Below are 13240 nucleotides of genomic sequence, written 5' to 3'. Positions count from 1 at the left end.
TAAGGAAAGTGGGCGAGCTTCAGGCACTAACCATAGAAGAACTATTCTTACAAATACATCAAAGCAAAGTGGTTCTTCGGACTATCCTTAAATTTCTACCAAAGGTCATTTCGGCTTTTCATATCAACCAATCTGTTGAGTTGCCTGTGTTCTTCCCTCAACCAGATTCTGTGGCAGAACATGCTTTACACACTTTAGATGTGAAAAGAACAATTCTTTACTATATAGAAAGGAAAAAACCTTTCTGCAAAACAGCTATTTGTCGCTTTTGCTCCACCACATAAAGGCAATCCAATATCAAAATCAGGTATTGCAAAGTGGATAGTCAAGTGCATTCAAATAGGCTATTCAAAAGCAAAAAGACTTTTAACTATTCCCCCTAGAGCACACTCCACTCACAAACTAGGGGCTTCTATGGTATAAAACATACCCATAGATGACATCTGCAAAGCTGCAACATGGTCTACACCTCACACATTCACAAAACACTATTGTGTAGATGTGTTAGCAAGACAGCAAGCTAGTGTGGGCCAAGCAGTTTTATGTACACTATTTCAAACCACTGCAATAGCTACAGGTTAGCCACCGCTTTGGGAGATAACTGCTTTTTAGTCTATGCACAGCATGTGATCTACAGCTTGTATGCCTCCAACGAAAAATGCTACTTACCCAGTATGCATCTATTTTTGGCATGTAGAGCTGTAGTCGCATGCACCCACCCACCTCCCCGGGTACCTATATTTGTTGCAGTTATATCTTACTTAGATACATATATACATCTCTTACTAACTCCATTATCACCCTCTGCGGCAAACAATCTAATAATGGAGATGATGCCCATACGCACTATCACCGAAAGGAGGAGTCACCTACCTCGTGACTGGAAAAGACGTATTCGAACAAAAACAAACTGCAAACATCCGGACCCAACACTAGATGGCAGGCTATGCACAGTATGAGACTCTACAGCTCTACATGCGAGGAACAGATGCATTCTGGGTAAGTAGCATTTTCCTTTTTCTTGTATAGCCCTTCTCATCCCAATGCAGGGTGTCAGAACGCCTTACATCAACACACGTATATTGCGTGTCCAATACATTATATAACTTTGTAAATTAATGTACATGATGTGTTACATAAAACTGGAGGATTGCAAGGTGTCGAAGTCACATATCATCTTCCATAGCTCACTGTGCTATTATCCTCGCAATGCGCTCAAACGTATACATGATAGACCTGCTAAACATATATGTGAGGGCTTTAGGTCTGATGTCACTTCTTGTGATGCCACTTCCTGTAAATTCGTGGCTTGTGATGCCACTTTCTATGATGTCAATTCCTGTGATGCTGTGTGTGATGTTGTGCGCCTTGATTTGCACCGTGATGTCGCGCGCAGTGATGTCTAACTAGGTTAGTCCCTCCACTTTATTTTTTTTTTTTAAGACTTGTGCCCTGGGAACCAGGCCTATACAAATGTACATTTGTCTACTTTCATTTCAAAACGGCAATTTCTGCTTTTTCACTTGAAATTGTATCAGGTTCCTTTGACAAAAGTAGTGAAAATGAGTTTAGTTCCTCGTCTACATCAAATGCCCTTTCACCGGTTCTGCCCCTGCACCTAGTTTGAAATGTGAAATGGCTTGAACTTCTCCACATCTAGGCATTTGTGAATGTGTGCTCGTGGTTGGGATTTTCCTCCCTGGAGAAATTTCTCCCAACATTTCAAGAATGAACCTGGTATGAAGGCCATTGCCAATTTGAATCTGTTCTGCTCTCATTTAATTGTTTTTTTTTTTTTACAGAAATTAAACTGTATTAATGGTTCTCAATGTTATTCCTACCATTCACAAATCATTGTCTTAGTTATGTGAAATATAAACTTGCAGTGTCTTGCTTGCTATTATATCCGAAGTGTGAAACATTCTCAGTGTGATTCCGAGTAGTCTCTCCAGATCTACAATTAACATGCACTGTTTTGCCCAGTGTTTTCAGAATTTAGGGAGTATCAGGAAAAGAACACTTTTAGTCTGTATGAAACTTGATTCTATAGTATCAGTCCAACTATGCTGATACACACATTTCAATTTGACATTCACTAGCAATAGACCGACACCTTAGACCCCCAGTTTATATAAAGGCACAAAAAAATCAAAATAATTTTGCAAGAGCCCTTGCCTAATTATTTTGAACATTTGTCCAAGTATGTTCAAGTATGTTGCAACACACAGTTGGATTTTTCATATTATAAGCGCTTGCATGTTTATTTATAGCTACCTTTTAAATTATTTCTAATACTTTATAATAAATATTTTGTTACAGTTCAGAAGCCGATGGAAACTCAAATTTCAGCTCCTGCTCCGGCTGTAGCTACAGCTTTGACTTCAGCACCCTTTTCTGTGCCGGTTCCTATTGCTCTGTCTTCCTTGGCTCCTATTGTAGTTACTGCTCCATTTGCCATCCTCTGCCCGGTTCGGATTCCGGCTCCTGGTCAGACTCCACTTACCATCCGTTCCCTGACCCCGGCTCCACTGAGCTCGCCACCTTCATTTCCAGCACCAGTGTTGATCCCAGCTCCAGTCCAACAGACTTCTCAAGTAGACCTAACCATGGATGAGTCTGAAGAAGAAACGCCAGCAGATCCTTCATCATGCAATGGACAGGAGAGCTCCACGTGTGGTACCCCTAATCCTCCACTGAGTATCGATGGTGCCTCTTGGGTGGATGATCCAGATACCAATATGTCTGATAGGGTGACGAATAAGGGGCGGGGGCGGGACCACAAACGGTATTACCAGGACCGCTGGCGAATGGAATACCTTATGGATTACAACTGCCTGACACATGGCCTCTCTTGCATGGTGTGTGGCAGTTCCCTCAGCACCTTGAAGGTCAGCACGATTAAGAGGCACATTCTCCAAAAGCATGATGAAACATTCTTTCTAGGTGATGCAGAGAAGTTGGTCATCCTCAAGGAATGGGATAAAAAAATGGCCAATTTAGTGGTGGCAGACGGCTCTGCGCTGGACAGCTTGGAGGTTGAAAATGGCATGGTTTCAGAGAACGGTATTCAAGGTAAGGTTTCTTTTGATGGGCAAGAGTGAATGTCATGGGGTTGTGAGAGAGCACGGAGGTTGACAAGTCTGTAGTAGCACAGTAGGAGGGGGTATGTTTTTGTTTAAGTTGGCGATGCCTTGGATAGACTTTTTAAGGCACATTTTATTTGGGCATCAATTTAATTTGAATTAACCTTCTCTTTGGGTTTTCAAATATTAACAAAGACAGCCATGGTAAGCACAAGCCAATGAATGTGAAGGACAAGAAACACATAAAATATAATAGCCACAAATTCAGATGAAAAATATTGTTAAAACGACTAAGCACCCACCGCGTATAATAGGTATACTACTATTTGACAACAGCATCATGAATTTCGCTGTCCGTATATTGCGATGGGTATGAAAGGACCCAGCTTAAAATATACTAAAATAACTGCTCTTTTCATGATAGCATATCGTTTCATGGTAGCAATTGGATTTACGGGGGAGCATTCACAAATCCGGTCCTCTTCAATTTGTGATCCGTTTTTGTGACAGTTTTATGTATTGCCTCAGTCTTAACTACTGCCAGTCACTCCTCAACACCTTTCAGCCACTTTTTTAAATCCATCAAGCTATATTAATCTGTTCAATTTCCAGCTGCAGAGACACAGCGATATTAGGGAAATCCCACCGCCAATGTGAAAACATTCCAATGATCCTCCACTCCCAAGGGCAGCTTTAGCTCCTGCCAGTGTTAATCTTACATTAGACTGTAGAGGACATACAGGTATAATTCAAGATATTAAATTGATTCAATTCAAACCCAGTGTTGCTAGATATCTTCTTGATATGCCAGCATGCCTTGATCCATTCTTGTTATGCTGTTTCAGAGGTTTGGGCATTTCCAAGGTGCAACAAATTTCTGAACCCCCAAGATGGTTTGTGAAGATTGTTCTCATAGTTGACGTTATGGCACTTGCATCAAGGCCAGCACATATGCTGAACACTCATAGTAGTCTAAATATGTTTATTTGTTTACACTTTTGCCCAGGAGCTCATGTGTGAAGGAATAAAAGAATACACATAGAAAATATAGTACACCGTTGTACGGCTACACTGCAACCAGGAAAAGGTGGATAATGAAAAATATGGTTACAAAAAAGGGAAGATACAGAAAAAGAAGGGGGTGGTGAGTGAAAAAATTGAGGGGAAAATATGCAAATAATTACATACATTAACCTTATGGTGTTTTAAGTGGTCCACATTGGTCATCCATGATGAGAGACGAGAGACGTGCAGCCTGACTGCTTATACCCAAAGAAAAAGACCATGGTGATGTGTATAGAGATATGTCTGCATCCTCTCCGGCATGGCGCGGAAATAAAGATGGTAAACAAGATGCCGGGAAACTCCTACCAAAATAGCTAATTTGCTGAATGTAGATTTTGTGTGGATGTCTCTTACTTTTACAAGTTTGATTCATATGCTTTGTCAGGGTGTTGAGACTTAACATCACAGGCATTACATTGTGGTAATTTACATCGCAGGAGTTACGTTATGACGATTTACATTAGAGGTAGCATTTTCTACCTTTATTTGCAGCAACAGGTCTTTACATCACAGGTAAGTGTAAAAAAAATGTTTTTAAGCATTTTTATATGGCATATTATATACGTATTTTATATTTAATATATATATTAAGAATTATTTTTCTAGTAATATAGTTAGATAATGGAGTATAATTTAATAATAATATTCTAGTTAAATAATAGTAATAATAAAACTTTATGTATAGGTAAACTATTTTAATGTTTTAAAAACATTGATTTGTACTTAATTTAAGAGTTCTGGGGTGAGTAGTGTATAGAATTACTAAGTTGTTTTTTTTAGGACTTTGGAATGAGTAGTGCATACTACTAGTAAGGGTCTTTTAAGAGTCAAGAATGAGTAGTGCCTAGGGCAGCAAATGGTTTTTAAGGTTGAGGCTGGTTAGTGCATAGTAATAACAAGGACTTTTTGGTGTTCAGGAATGGGTAGTGTATAGGGTTGTTTTAGGGTTCAAGGTTGGGTGTGGTGGGCTACCCCTACAATTAATAGGCAGTATTTGTTTCCCCACACATTTATACTTGTATGTGGCTGTGTGTGTGTGGGTGTGTGTGTGTGTGTGTGTATATATATATATATTTATATGTGTGTGTGTTATTAGCACGATTTTATATTGGTTTTACCGATTTTATGGTTTTACCTAATTTTTGTGTGCTGAGGATGTTATTGTGATTGGAAGGGGATGTTAAAATCAGAAATTAATTGAAATAGTTTCTTTAAAAGTTAAAACTATACTTTGCAATATGAACCTTTTGAGAAACTTTGATGAAGTATATAAATTATCTGTATTGAATTGCTTGCTAGGGTCTGTTATCTTATATCACTGTTTGCACCTTATCCGATAAACTTTCCTGCTGCCATTTTAAAAGTAAAATGGATGAATTAGCCGTGTTTATATTATATTGCACTTTATTGCACTTTGCACTTTACACATTATGATACATATGCTGCTAATGCTATTTTCTTGGTATTTTTGCTCATTATATATTTTTGATTTATGAGTATGCCCAACTAATTATATATTTTTTTGCACTCATTAGATGTTTTGTGGTTTTTAAAATATTGTGTGTGACATCTTTAAATCACCTCTTTTTTTAATCCTCCTTGATTACATATTATACCTTATTCTCTTCTTAGGGCACTTGCCCTCAATTGTTGGAACTGCTAGAATAAGTCCAGCTCTTTGATTTTTTTTGGGGCTGTATACAAAAAATTATTATTCCAGGATGTACATAAATGATGAATTTTCCTCTGGATCTGCAGCAAGAGTCACTGTCAGACTTACAATTTCATTAAAGATATGATGATATAATTGTATTGTTTGGCATACATATAAGAAGAAGTATTGTGGTAAAACGAATAAGTATGTTTTTCATTTCTATGAGGGGTAGGAGGTGGAGTCACGAAAGGTGTGCACAGTATTTAAACCGCATATGTCTCTGGGTATGTTATGTGATCAAGTCCGGGCTTCCCGGACGAAATGCGTCATGCTGTTACCCATTTTGGAATAAAGCACTTCTTGCATCATGCATCGCTGTGGTCTGTACCTGTTTGTGCTGGTGTTCGGTTTGGATCCTTGTGCTGCAGGACTGTGGAGTTATATATATATATATATATATATATATATATATATATATATATATATATATATATATATATATATATATATATATATATATATATATATATATATATATATATACACCAAGAAACCGCCCAGGTGTATGTTGCGCTTAATAAATATTTTAAACTTAAACTTGCACACACAGCATAAGTCCGCCATCTAGTGTTGGGCTCGGAAGTGTGCAAGTTGTTTTTTTTTCTTTTAAGAAGTCTTTAGTCACAAGGTGTACTGACTCCTCCTCTTACTTGCAACGTACATTGTCCTCGACTCCATTGTTAGATTGCTTTTTTCTGCCGTTGAGTTCGGTTGTGTGCTCCTCTGCTCTGGTTTGACACGGTCATCGGGATACTTTCTAGTACCGTCGGTATTGTATCGTTCGCAATTCGATCACTATTTTCATAAATATAATATCAGCGTCTAATTCATCCAGGAGTCTTGATTTGATCACGCCTTTCTGGGCCTTTGCCCTCCGGGGCGGAATTTCTGTTTGACATTCTTTTCTAAAAATGTCCAGGTGGTGATGGAATGGACACCCTTTAGATTTTATCCTTTGTACCATGCAAAGTTCCCACACACATATTTACACGAGGTGTGTCATTTGGGCTTGTCTCCAGATCACTGAGAGTAGACCTGCGAGGCCTCCCGATCGTTTTGATCCAAAAGGACTGTGTGATTGGAAAGCTAGAAAACTTCAGATGTCTTGATGCAGCATTGAAGAGATGCCTGACATTTTCGGTTCGGAGGAACTGGAAATTGAAATGGAGGCACATCCATCAGCTGTCGATGAGGGTAACCTATTTCCAGACCACAGCTCTGAGTCGGATGCAGAATATGATATCACGTCGGGGCAACAAACTGTAAGTACTTTGCCCCTCTCTGCCTCCACCACAGCCTGCGCCGGCAAAGCCACAAAAGTCTGCTATTGGGTCACCACTGTCTACTGGTGATGGTCAGCAACGACCGATTGCGCCAGTAACGTCTAGCCTCGGCTCAACTCTGAAGAAGCAGCCTAGACCTCAAGTCATCAATCTAAAACCCTCCACCTCAGTAACAACCCAACTTTCTGCACTGACACATTCCAAGGCAGACGCCACCCGACTTTAGGCACAAAAGTCTTCAGAACTGTAAAAACATACTGATTCGACATCAAAAAGGCCGCCTTTGACCCAAAACCCTCATCACAGAAATTAGCTGGGGATAAAACCGGGTCAGAGCTGTACAACCAGTACTTGAGAAGTTGAAGCAACAGCTGGATTCTCTGCAAGAACATTTAATGATTCACCATGATACAGGAAGAATCCTCACCAGGCCCCCTCAAGCAGTACTATAGCCTGCATAGAGACAACTTTCTTTTGAAGAGGCAATAATGTCCCTATTGTCCCAAAAAAGGATAAAATAGGACAAGTCTACTAGCCCACTTCTCATTAGTCCTCCTCCAATCCCTGCTATACACACTCCATCACCATAACAATCACCAATTTATGACCCTGCGGATTCATCAGAGTGCTCACTACGTTCCATTACAGGAGATGGGGGATGATGATCAGCATTCATTACCACCACAAGATGACTGGGGGGCATATGACACAGATCCACCGGATAATACTGACCCGGATGTATATCTATCAAGACCCTCCCCTCCTGATAACATCAATACTTACCACAGTCTGATAAGTAGGGTAGCTACTTTTGATAAGGTGACACTCCACACTGAACCACTAGAGGACAATTTCCTCTTTAAAATGTTCTCCTCCACTCAGCGCTCCACGCAGTACCTTCCCATGCTTAAGGGTATGCTCATGCACACTATGGATATTTATAATGGCCATGTCAGAGCCAGGATTATTACTCCTAGGGTCGATAAAAAATGTAAACCTTCCCCAGTAGTCCCTACGTACATTAAAGGTCAAATCACACCAGACTCTCTAGTGTTGGTCACTGCTCATAAATGAGAAAACTCTTAAACAATAGTGAAGCTTCCCACCAGACAAGAAGAGTAAATGGATAGATACAGCTGGTAAGAGAGTGGCAGCACAATCAGCCAACCATTGGAGAATTGTCAACTCCATTAGTCTCTTGTCACACTATGATAGGGCACACTGGTAAGAAGTGTAGGAGATACTCCAGTACCGCTCGGAACATAAAAAAAGAGCCTAGCACATTCAATCAGAGGAGAAGTTTATATCAAATACCAATATAAGAGGTGCCCTTGATGCGGCTGACACAGCAGCTAGGAGTAATAATTCGAGCCTTATATTAAGACGACATACCTGGTTCAAGCTATCTGGCTTTAACCCAGAGGTAAAACGCCATTTGTTAGCCCTCCCCTTTGATGGTGAACAAGACGGCAAAAACATTGTGAGTGTTGCAAAAACAATCAAAATGTCGCTCCTTTCGCTTCTCCACCTATCTTGGAGGATTTGAAACAACCTCCCTTGACACATCCACCTCTTAGAATAAACCACAAAGTCAAACATCCTCTCCTGGAGGATACTATAGGGGCTCCTATAAGGAAACAATTATGAAGGCAGAGGTAGAGATTTTAATAAACCTTCCACCACCACCAAGCCTTGTCTCGTCCACCATTCCCCTCCCCACATTCACACAACACCTGTTGGGGGAAGACCGCAGCAGTTTCTTCCCGCATGGATAAATCTCACATTCGACCAGTGGGTGTTGGAGATTATCCAACATGGGTCTGGAGCTCTTTTGAACACCTCCAAAAACTCCACCTCGCATCCACAAGATGTGAACAGACAGTCAAACATTGCTAAAATAAGTTGTTCAAGCTCTACTAAGCAAAGGAGCGATAGAACTAGTGCCATTACAAATCAAATACAGTTATTACAATAACAGGGCACAGGGGTCTATTACCTTTACTTTCTTATTCCCAAAAAGGACGGAGCTCTAAAAGTCATTCTAGACTTCTAAACAGGTACATTATTTCAGAACTTTTTCATATGGTCACTCTTGAAGATGTCATACTACTTATGCAACAGGGAGATTTCATGACTGCATTGGATCTGAAAGATATGTACATTAACCTTCTAATTCACCAAGCACACAGGCAATAGCTCAGGGTTTCAATTCAAAGTGCTTTTGTTTGGGGTCACCACAGCCCCCTGGGTGTTTACCAAATGCTTAGCAGTAGTAGCAGCCCACCGAGGAAGACAACATGCATGTTTTTCCTTATCTGGATGACTGGTTTATCAGTTAGCTTTTACAGTCCGTGTAGTCAAATGGCACCTGCAACTTCTCCAGATACAGCCTTTCTTGGGAGCCATCCTAAATTATCTCAAGAGAGTAGCTTACCCAAATACAGCACAGCTAAAAACTTTGAAAAACACTTATTACACAATTTCAGTCTCGCAAACAGATAACAGTATGAACTGTTATGCGGCTACCAGGAACCATGGCATCATGCATAGCCATAGTACCCCATGCCAGACTCAATATGCCCTCATTACAATAATGCTTAGCGCAACAGTGGTCTCAAATGGAGGGTCAGTTAAAGGATCTAGTGTTGATCAGCCGTCAAGTTTACCACTCTCTGCAATAGTGAAATTCCAAAAATCTTCTTCAGGAAAAGACTTTCATAGACCCAATTTTCCAAACAACCATAACAACAGACGCATCAATGACCGGAAGGGGTTCTCACTCACAGGAGTTGACTGTACATAGGCATTAGACACACAGTCAGTCTCCTACATAACAATCACCCAGAGCTATCTGTTCATCTGTCAAATAAAAGAATTCAATCATCACCTTATATGCAAAACAGTCCTAATCAAAACAGACAACATTACTACCATGTATTATCTGCAAAAGCAGGGAGAGACAAGATCTCCACAGCTGTCTCTCCTACTTCAAAGCATCTGGAAGCATGTTCCCCAGCACAGCATTCTGTTGTTAGCAGAGTACATACCAGGGGTGGACAACGACTTGGCAGATCTCCTCCGCAGGAAAACACCAACAAGTCCACGCAATGGGGGAAACTAAACATAGACCTATTTGTAATGCCACAGAATGCAAAATGCCTAAACTTTGCCTCCAGGTTCCAACACCCACAGTCCTAGGGCAATTCACTATGGATCAATTGGTCAGGCATATTTGCTTACCCTATTACACCTCTCCCCTTCTTCCATTTGTAATTCACAAACTGAGGCAGATGTCTCTGACACTCATCCTAGTTGCTTTCAAAAGGGCCACGCAACCCTGTTTTACAACACTACTAGAACTATCAGTAGTCCTGCATCAAGTACTACCCAACAGACAGGACTTCCTCACTTAGAACCAAGGAGCAGTAAGGCACCCAAACCTCAGATCTCTGAATCTATCAATTTGGCTCCTGAGATCAGGGAATTTGGATATCTAAATTTACCACAAGAATGTATTGATATCCTAAAAAAAAAAAGCAAGAAGGCCCACCGCATGTGCATTCTATGCCACAAAGTGAAAGCGCTTGTTCACTATTGTCACTCAAAAGATAATGACACATGAAATGAATCACCTCGAAACATTCTTTGCTACCTTCTTCATTTACGAAGTGCAGGGTTAGCCTTCACTTCTGTAAAAATGTATCTTGCAGTGTTGGCTGCATATCTCCAAAATAGAGAACATACTTCTATTTTCAGAATTCCTATAATTAAAACTTTTCTACATGGTCTCTTATTCCACCTAGAGTTCCACCCACACCAGCATGGAATCTCAATATTGTGTTAACATGGTTAATGAATCCACAATTTGAACCTCTTCGCACGTGCCCTCTGCAATTTCTATCATGGTAACTTGCATTTTCCATCGCAATCACTTCACTCAGAAAGGTAGGTGAGATTCAAACATTAACTTTAGAAGAACCATTCTTTCAAATATACAAAAGGACAAAGTAGTACTACGAGCTAATCCTAGATTTCTATCAAAAGTAGTCTCGCAATTCCACGAGTCAATCCATTGAGTTGCCTGTATTCTTTCCTCAACCAGACTCAGTGGCAGAAAGAGCATTACACACATTAGATGTTAAAAAGGCACTAATGTACTATATTGATTGAACACAATCATTTCGCTAAACTCAACAACTATTTGTGGCATTCTCCGAACCACATAAGGGTAAAGCAATTCCCAAATCCAGAATCTCGCGTTGCATAGTAAAATGTTTACAAACCTGCTATACTAAGGCCAAGTGACCCCTCCCTATCCCACCAAAAGCTCATTCTACATGCAAAAAAGGAGCTTCTATGGCATGGCATTGAATGTACCAATACTGACCTATGCAAAGCAGGTACATGGACTACACCGCACACATTTACAAAACATTACTGTGTAGATGTCATGGCACGACAACAAGCAAATATTGGTCAAGCGGTACTATGTACATCATTTCAAACAATTGCACCCAGCACAAGTAGCCTCCGCTTAGGAGGACAACTGCTTTTCAGTCTACTCAAAGCGTGTGTATCTACAGCCATACATGCCATCAAACTGTAAATGTTACTTACCCTGTATGCATCTATTAGTGACATGTAGTGCTGTAGATTCACATGCGCCCACCCTTCTCCCTGGTCACTTGTGTTGGTTGCATTTCACCACAGCATACATTAAATTATTATTACATGGCTATCTCCATAGGATACATTATCCTTTCACTCCATCGTCATCCCGCCAAGCGGAAAACATACTAACAATAGAGCCGAGGACCATGCGCAATGCAAGCAAAAGGAGGAGTCACTACACCTTGTGACTCGAAAGCCCAACACTAGATGGCGGACTTATGCAAAGCATGTGCATCTACAGCATTGCAAGCCACAAGCAGATGCTTACAAGGTAAGTAACATTTACCATATATATATATTGAGAGAAAGAGAGGTCAAAAGATCTGTATTGCACAGTGGCAGTTACCACTGTTTACTATACATGGGTTTCCATAGGAAGAGTGTTTTTTTGTTTGCTAATAACACTGATGCAGTTTGATGGATCTTCACAAAACTTTCTAAAAAAACAAAAGGTTAATTCCACCTCCGTTCCTTTCCAAGAAATTAAGGGGGGAGGCCCATCGTCAAGTGGGAGTCAACAAAAGGTGTGGGTGGTAGAAGGCTCAGGGGCAAAATTCATTTTCCCATGCAGTTTCCCATGGGGATTTTGGATGACGATACAGGAGAAAAGGGTCAATAGACTTGCACCTCAATTGTCAGAAAGTTCCAGCTTTACCCGAAAAGCCTGCTTTTTTTTTTATTGACTTAAATCAGTTCAATTAGTTTTTGAGAAATTGAGGTTAAAAGAAACTAGAGATAGATAGTTCAACAGAACTCCCGCCGTACCAAATTAAAAAGTTCAAGCATCTTGATTGGCCAATGGGGAATTTTGTTTTCCTGTTGGCCAACTCGCTCTCTTGAGACCAAGACCGGTCCTGCACAAGCGAGCACTCTGATTGGCTAGCTGCAGATTGAAGAGAGATGTTTCTTCTGCCATTGCAGGCCTCAGGGACTTCGTCCTTCGGTCCTTACAAGTTAGGGATACCTTGACTTCTTAGACCTTGTTGGGGGTCCTCCTTGGAGCCAATTGTTTTTTAAATTAGGTTGTCAGGCCTCTCCAGCAGAACCCAGCATGGCCCACATGTGGTCCTGCAGGACCTGCAAAAAAAATGTGTTAAACAAAAAAAAACTACTGTGGTGTGGGCTTCTTTGCAGAGCTGTCCACCTGCTGGGGCCGATTGAGTGGGACGGGGTGTTGGGCATAGATGGGGCCGGGCCAACTTCCTGCCTCAAACGGCTTAAGGCTGTGCGCAGCAGGAGTTGAAGACCCTGATGCCAACCCCTCGCGATTAACGGCTGAAGGCAGCAGGCAGTTAAGCTCTGGCACGGGATTGGGTGCTTAGATTGGGTAGCGCGCGCGGCCAAATGCTCTGCGTGGCAGTAGATGAGCAGCCAGCGGGGTGGGCACAGAGCCTTGCAGCAAGCCAGTCCCTGCGGCCTATCCC

General features: G+C 41.0%; 1 protein-coding gene across 1 annotated transcript in view; it reads left to right on the top strand.

The window, feature by feature from the left end:
• Window positions 1–13240, top strand: part of ZFTA (zinc finger translocation associated) — a 130520-nt gene that overhangs the window by 87186 nt on the left and 30094 nt on the right. Inside the window, exon 4 of the mRNA XM_078660455.1 lies at window positions 2320–3072. Within this exon, the coding sequence (XP_078516581.1) occupies window positions 2320–3072 (753 nt within the window). The remainder of the gene's footprint in view (window positions 1–2319; window positions 3073–13240) is intronic.

Source organism: Lissotriton helveticus, chromosome 9, assembly GCF_964261635.1.
Source record: "Lissotriton helveticus chromosome 9, aLisHel1.1, whole genome shotgun sequence".
In the NCBI taxonomy this organism is placed as follows: domain Eukaryota; kingdom Metazoa; phylum Chordata; class Amphibia; order Caudata; family Salamandridae; genus Lissotriton; species Lissotriton helveticus.
This window is presented reverse-complemented; position numbering and strand designations above follow the sequence as displayed.